Source organism: Cuculus canorus, chromosome 1 (genome assembly GCF_017976375.1).
Source record: "Cuculus canorus isolate bCucCan1 chromosome 1, bCucCan1.pri, whole genome shotgun sequence".
NCBI classification, from domain to species: Eukaryota; Metazoa; Chordata; class Aves; order Cuculiformes; family Cuculidae; genus Cuculus; species Cuculus canorus.
Genome location: NC_071401.1, coordinates 132,191,144 through 132,198,135, shown reverse-complemented (window position 1 = coordinate 132,198,135; position 6,992 = coordinate 132,191,144). Strand labels below are relative to the sequence as shown.

At 37.2% G+C, this 6,992-nt stretch overlaps 1 protein-coding gene across 1 annotated transcript; it reads left to right on the top strand.

Moving 5' to 3' along the window:
* The first annotated feature begins 648 nt into the window (after positions 1-648).
* On the top strand, positions 649-1,876 carry SYCE3 (synaptonemal complex central element protein 3). The gene is made up of 2 exons (XM_009562462.2): positions 649-757; positions 1,707-1,876. The coding sequence occupies exons 1-2, from the start codon at positions 649-651 to the stop codon at positions 1,874-1,876; spliced, it is 279 nt and encodes a 92-aa protein (XP_009560757.2).
* Positions 1,877-6,992: the final 5,116 nt, after the last annotated feature.

The following is a 6,992-nucleotide window of genomic DNA, read 5'->3' as shown; positions in this document are numbered from 1 at the left end:
TATTGATTTAAAGTAATTGGTATTGATATTAACCAATTGGTTAATAATTGTAATTAACCAATTACTTAATAACGAGGTTTTGAAACTTCTAATTGCATTGGTTTTTTGCCCCAAGCATTTTTACTTCCTGAAATTTTACTGCCTCAGCTTAAGCAAGGTTAGGAAACCACAAGCACTTAGCTGCACCCTATAATATGGTGACAGAACTTAGTGTATGTAGTTACACAGTGGTAGCATGCATGTGTGAAATACGGAATACAAATGGGATTTTACAACTAACTTCGAAAATTCAGAATTGCCCTACATCAGAGTATTTGGGAAAGAAGCTTAAGGACAACTGCAACAGGATAACACATGAAATTTTCTAATGAAGTGTTCAGCGCAGTGATCTATTACTAACACAAAAGCTTTATTTGCTACAAACACGGCATATTTGAATGTGATTTGTTCTAGTTAAGTTAATTTCAAAATAAATTGAAAGTAGTATGCAGTAACTTTAAGGTCACATTGTTAGTAAATTCACCTGTAAATTGAACATTTAGATGCATATTGTTTTTTAAAAACTTATATGACAGTTACTTCCTCTTAACTGTGCAATTCAACCACTTCAAAGTAAAATAAAGCATGAAATTCCTGTTTTCCTTGTAGATGGCTGAATCAGAACCTCAGGAAGAAAATTATGATAACATGCTAAAGGTGGTAGAGGACCTGAACAGGGACTTAGAAAAACTTCTGGAGGAAATGGAAAAACTAACAGGTATAGGTCTTTATCAAGAATGACACGGATTTGTCTACTAGAGTGAAGGCATTGAAGATTTATTATTTATATTTATCACTGTAAACTTCTGTGTGCTAGAAATGTAAGTGGAAATAATCACCATCAACTAATGCCCTAATGTTTATAATTGGGAGAAAGCATGCAAATACTCTAGGAGGTCTGAGGTAGCTCAGAAGCGAAAACTAATAGGTGGTGGATGCTCAGTTCAAAGTGGTGGTAGAAAACAGAAATAATTCTAAGATATTTAATTATTAACTGTTAAAATATAGTACATAAAATGAGATTTAATTGTGAAAAATGGTGGGATAAGTAGTACCTTCAAGTCAGTGCGTGGGGGCTTTAATACCCCAGCTAGAATAAAGACTTGTCTGCAAATTTAATCTTAGTCCTGTGTGTGTGGAAAGAACTGCATATTCCTCTCCATGTTCTCCAAAAATTCTATCAGAAACCATGTGCAACTAACAAGACTAGAAGGAAATTGTTAATTAAGCTACTTGTAATTAAACACAATTTACAACTGCCATTGAGAAAAGTACAGTCAATTTATGGTGAAACAAAAGGGAAAGTATGAAATAAGTGCTAAAACTATTTGCTTTACTAGATACTCATTATTTTGAAATCAATTTAATTATTTAAATTGTTCTTAAAACCTTTGATCTCTGTCCTGCTGCCTCCTTGATCTTACTGCCTTTCACCAAACACAGGCCTCCTAACTGTAACTGGCCTGTTGAGAGGGTTCTTTGATTGAACTTTTTTATTACCCATTTTGTTGTAATTTTTAGGTAAAAGCACCTATCTTTTTGTAATTTACATTCTCTGAAATAAGATCTGAACCAATAATAATTCATGTCCTTCATTTGTTTGGTGAATCTACTGTTGATTTATTTAGCCAAAATTCCTGGCTTAGCACCATCTGTTGGGTTTGTAGTGCAGGCAGCCTGGATGGCATATGACATGGTAGTCCTGCGTACCAACCCAGACCTGGCCAACTCCATAAGGCATTTGGAAGATGCCTTCCTGAGTTGCAAAGAAGAGATAAAGAAGAAATGGCAAGAGGTGCTAACGGAATCTGAAGGTGAAGAGCAAAAAAAGGGATAAATGTAATTAAGTCATGCTGGCAGAACTACATCCTTCAAAAAATCAGGCCAGTCTTTTTGTTCTCCAGGCATGGGGGTTTCACAAATGTTATGGGAAATGGTTTGGCTTTCATCTTGCTAAGAACTATTTATGTGTACACACCTATGGAAGAATTATAATGAGATTATACATATATTTATGTATTTATATTGTTGAAGGTAAAATGTAACTGTGTCTATTTTTATTACATTCATTGGTAATTCTTGTTGTGTGTGTACATACACAACTTACATGCTTTCTGTGTCTTTCTTCCTGGAAGCTCATACTCACTTAATTGTCAATATACACGGAATTCTTTGACACCTGAACAAAGGGGAGTGGGTGTGTGTTCAGTGGCCCATCATATTGGGATTGCACCAGCACATACTTTTCAACAAAAATTGAGAAATTGGGTTTTTTTCCAAATGAAAAACAGGTGACATTGGAGAGTTGCAGACAGATTGGGTTAGTTTGGTGTTGGATTGCCAACTAGCTGTTCAGTTACAGAATTTTATTATTCAGATAGCTCATATGTAGTTGTTTCATTTTGTTTCCTTGGATTTTATCCATTTCTTTGGACTGGTTCTCCCAGAAAGATTATTATTCTCAAACCCCCTGAAGGTAGCATGCCTAGTTTAAGAAAAAATTGTTTGCCATTATAGACTGCAATGTGTGTGGTGTATTCTGTGGGATTGCCGCAGAAACCAAATTAACCAAGTCATAAAACTTGCTTTGTTCCTACTGCGCAATATTAAAAAAGGAGAAAAACAAAATTACTTTTCTATTGTAGTCAATATATAGATTAAAAGCATTGCCTTGTGGCTTGCAGTTAATGCATAAATGGAAGGGAAAATACAATAAATTAGATAGAAGTCAGTGCAAGTTTTGAGAAGGAACTTCCCTGTCATTTAAAGCAGTCTCTTTAGAAAGTCAGCACTATGTAGCAAATAAGAGCATCTCCAGCTCCTCTGAAGAGGCATTTAATGATTTAGATCACATCTCAATGATCTGTCATAAGTATGCTAAGTTTTAGACTTAGTATTCTCTCGAGACTAATCGATCTCAATTCAGAATGTTTATCCTTCTGAAGGGAAACACGTGTGCGTAATTTCACTTTTTTTTTTTATTGCTACCAAGAGTTTCTAGAGACAGAAATGATTAAGAACATAAGCTTTGAAATCTGCTTTTCATTTTCCAGCAGGTAGGTCTTCATTCTAGCCCAGGGAGGGCAAAACGACAGAGCAGCATGAGAAAACTTCACTTTGATTATGGCATGTTGTCACTTTGGTATCTAGGATTACATTGTCTTCATTTTTTCAGTGTTTTAAAAACTGAACACTTTGAAGGGGCACTGTGTTTAACAGCTTGTGTAGGAATGTACTGAATTTTGTGATTTTGTGTGGCATTTTGGCTATAAAGTGCTAAGTATAAGTTGACTGTAGATTTTCCAGAAAGCTCAGTTTCCATTTAAACCAAGTGGCCAGTGTTGAACAAAAAAAAAAACAGACACATTTGGTTTGAATCAGAGTCCCACTAAGAACAGAGAATACTCTAAGCTTCCAAGTAATTAAATGTGTCATTCAGTGAAACTGTATCTTTTTATGTGAGGTTGAATCCTATTTCCAGTGATTGAAAGGCTGCAATAAGCGAGTCTCACAGAATATTGTATTTCTCCAGAGCAAAAGGCCACAATCAGAGACTGTAAGGAGAGGAGGCATCTGGTAACATTTTTTTTCAGTCCTTAAGTCTCATCACTTTACAACTTTTCCTTCCTGAATTTTGGAAAATGGATTATTTTTTCTGTATAGCCACCAAGGCAGAAGGCATTACAGCACCATGAACAGAAAGCATTAAGAACGTGTTAATTTCCTCCTCATCCAAAAGCAAACAAACAATAGGCTATTAACCACAGGGCACCGATTTATTCTCACAGGCAGGTGGTTACACTGTTGTGAAGTGACAGGATGAGCTTGCAGGAGGGGTGTTGCGGAATACCTGTGAACATCCATCATCTCTGCCACCCTTTTTCTCACACGTGACCACAAACACCTACTGGTGACGAGTGGTAGTGACAGAAGTTGGAGAGACAGAACCACAGATTGCGGCTGGAAGCACAGCACGTACTAGGGAATCTGGCTGGCTAAGTATACCGTGTCTGCCTCTTTCTCCTCAGGATTTTCTTCCCAGCTGTGTGATGATTACCAGAGGAGAGTTAGGGATGTGCACCAGCATAGGAACAGCACAAGTTCCTTAAAATAATGTACAGCAAGACTATTATACTTTTCCTTTAATATTAAAATAATTCATGTTTATTTTAAGTTGGTTTTCTTCTTTTAGTTTCGTTTAATGCATCTCATCACCTACCACACTTCAGTCCAGCTACATGATTTAGCCTTGCAACAGAAACCAGGTAACGCACAACGAATGTGGAGAGACAGCCCCATCTAGTGCCTACATAACTTCAAACTGTAACAGTAACCTGGATTTCTGGGTCTTAATCACCCACCAATGAAGGTTCCTGTAACGAAAAGCAGCAGCAGCAGCTTAGCTTTATGTTCACTCTCAGCAAACTCCACTTCGGTGAGTAACTGCTGTACAGGTTCAGATCACAAGTGCTACCTGTACTGCATTTAAGGCAAAGCACGCTTCTGCAAAACAGCTACAGAAGCAAGAGAAGTTGGCACCGCCGTACTGCCAACCTGTATTCCCAATCACAGCAGTAAGGAATTCTGTCTCCTCAGTTACTGATTTCTTAACTGCTTAAGTAACACTTAATAAGCATGTCATAGACCAGTTGAAATGTTTTGGGTTTGGTTTTTTTTCAGTTTTTTTTTTGTTGTTGTTGTTTTGTTGTTTTTGTTTTGTTTTTTTTTTCCTCTACTGTTCTGCTGATACCTGCACAGGTACTGGAATCTTTATTGACCCTGTTTCATTTTACATGAATAAATAGGCCAAGTCTTCTTTCCACTGTTGATATCAGCTTTAATGAACAAGTGAGTGAAGCTTAGCAAAGAGGTTACAGTCTTGACCCTTAATCACCTCTTAAGAGTGATAGATGCTCTGGTGTTTAACACTACAATGCTTTTACTGTCCTTATCACAACAACATTTAGTGATCCAAGTTATGTACTTAACCTATCTGCAAGGCAAGAGTTGGATGTCTAAGCACAAACTACCCAAGAGTCATATGTTGTCTGATCCAAACAACCTGCAATGCCAGTAGTTCAAACCACATTGCTCTTCTGAATGTAAACATCTATCTTTCCTATAACACATAAGTGTGTAAGGTGTCCTGTGGCCTCTTTTCCTAGTAGCTCAGGTGCTACTGCACTCATCACAACTGCCTGGATTCTTTACACTGTTTAGTTTCCATTAACAGTTTCTTCCCAAGAAAGAGATGGGACTTATTACTAAGTATAATATGTAGCTTCTTATCATAAAGGCAGGACTGAAGTAACAAAAAAGCAAGACACTAGGGTACTACTTGCATCTAGTTTCTGCAGAGAGTAAAAAAAAAAAATTCTATTTGGCCTGTCAAACCTCACTTAAGAGAAAAGACACCCGATTTTAAACAACTGAAGGCAGCTCAAGTAGTTTTTATACTGTAGTTACTTTTCAATACTATCTTACATCTGTTTATATTACAGCAAAGCTTGCCCTAATCAGCCCAAAAAGATTTAGTTCTCAACAAGTCTAAAAATCTATGACTGATTAACCTACTTAAGAATTTGAAAAAGGTCCATAAGTCTTCTTGAGCTTATTAGATTTTTTTTTGTGACAACAGCCATACTCTTCATTTTACAAGGAAAAATGTTAGAATAACATTGGCCACCTCAACAACTTTCCCAGTCCACAGCTTACTAGATTTGATGCAAAACTAAGCCTCACAGTAATCCTTCCTATAATCAATGTAATATTGTAACTGCTGGGTAAGTGATCCAGTGCTGCAATAGCAGGTTACACTACATGAGCTTGCAAGGAATGCTGCAGTGTTTATACTTAAGGGAGTCAGAAGCAACTTCCTTCCAGAGCCAAGCCTGTTTTACATCTCTTAATAAGACTTCCGAATTCATTGCAAAAACAAGCAGGAAATACCTACCACAGTTTGCCACAAACTTACCCTACTGTCCCTAGCCAAGGCAATTCCCCACCTTCCCAGAAGCTTTGGAGCACAATTACCCCCTACACTCCTGTTCTTCATTTCTAGAGAACCTCGTACATTTATTAGCGTGCAAGAACAGAGAAGCCAGAGGAGACAAGAACAAAAAGCACCTACCAAGAATCTCTGCTCTCATTGAGTCCTACACGTGAACAGTTAGCATTGCTCTAGACCAAGGAGTTTTACCCAAAATGTTATTCAGTAAAGGCTGGGTAAAGGTTGCATAGCTAAGAACAGAAAGAGATGTTTTAAGGTAACAAATACATTAAGGTTTGGATAACAGCACTGTTAGACAGGACCAGGAGGAATGTTGAACTAGTGAACTAAGAACACAGCAAGATAAATGAAGAAACACACCCATATTGAACAGATGGAAGTAGACAGATAACATGTGCAAGACAGCCAAGTTTTAGGGAGGAACATTCAAAATACACATTGGTAAAGTTAAGTACTTTGCTCACTAAAACAAGATGATACAGGTACAAAGATTTCACTGGTTTCAAGTAAGGAAAAGTAGAGAGGCTAATTATTTGCCATTATTTGGAAAAGAATAAAGGAGCAGTTACTAAGCACTCTTCATCTTTTTGAGCAGAGGAGTCTCAAAGCTCAGATTCTGCCATTTACAGAAAACAGAAGCCTAGCAAAATGGATGGGGAAAATAATATCCTAGTAACCCACTCCAAATTCCTAACACTCCTGCCACAAGATCATAAAAGAAACACCTAACCATTAATGCCACTTCAGCCAGAAAAGCAGAGAGAACAGTGTAGGTTATAACTCTGTTGTACAATTTCTTTGCAGAAGTTACTTTAAATTAAAGTTGATCTACCTAACCTAGCCACATTCTTGCACACAACTTTGGACAAGATACATCATTCAACAGAGAGGCAGCTCTCATTCTCACAAATAAGTGCTGAAGCGGTAAGATTAAAATTAGGAA

Coding starts and splice junctions, on each gene's coding strand:
- SYCE3 (XM_009562462.2), top strand. CDS start 649: ATGGCTGAATCAGAACCTCAGGAAGAAAATTATGATAACATGCTAAAG. Junction 758..1,706: donor GGAAATGGAAAAACTAACAG/GTATAGGTCTTT, acceptor TTGGGTTTGTAG/TGCAGGCAGCCTGGATGGCA.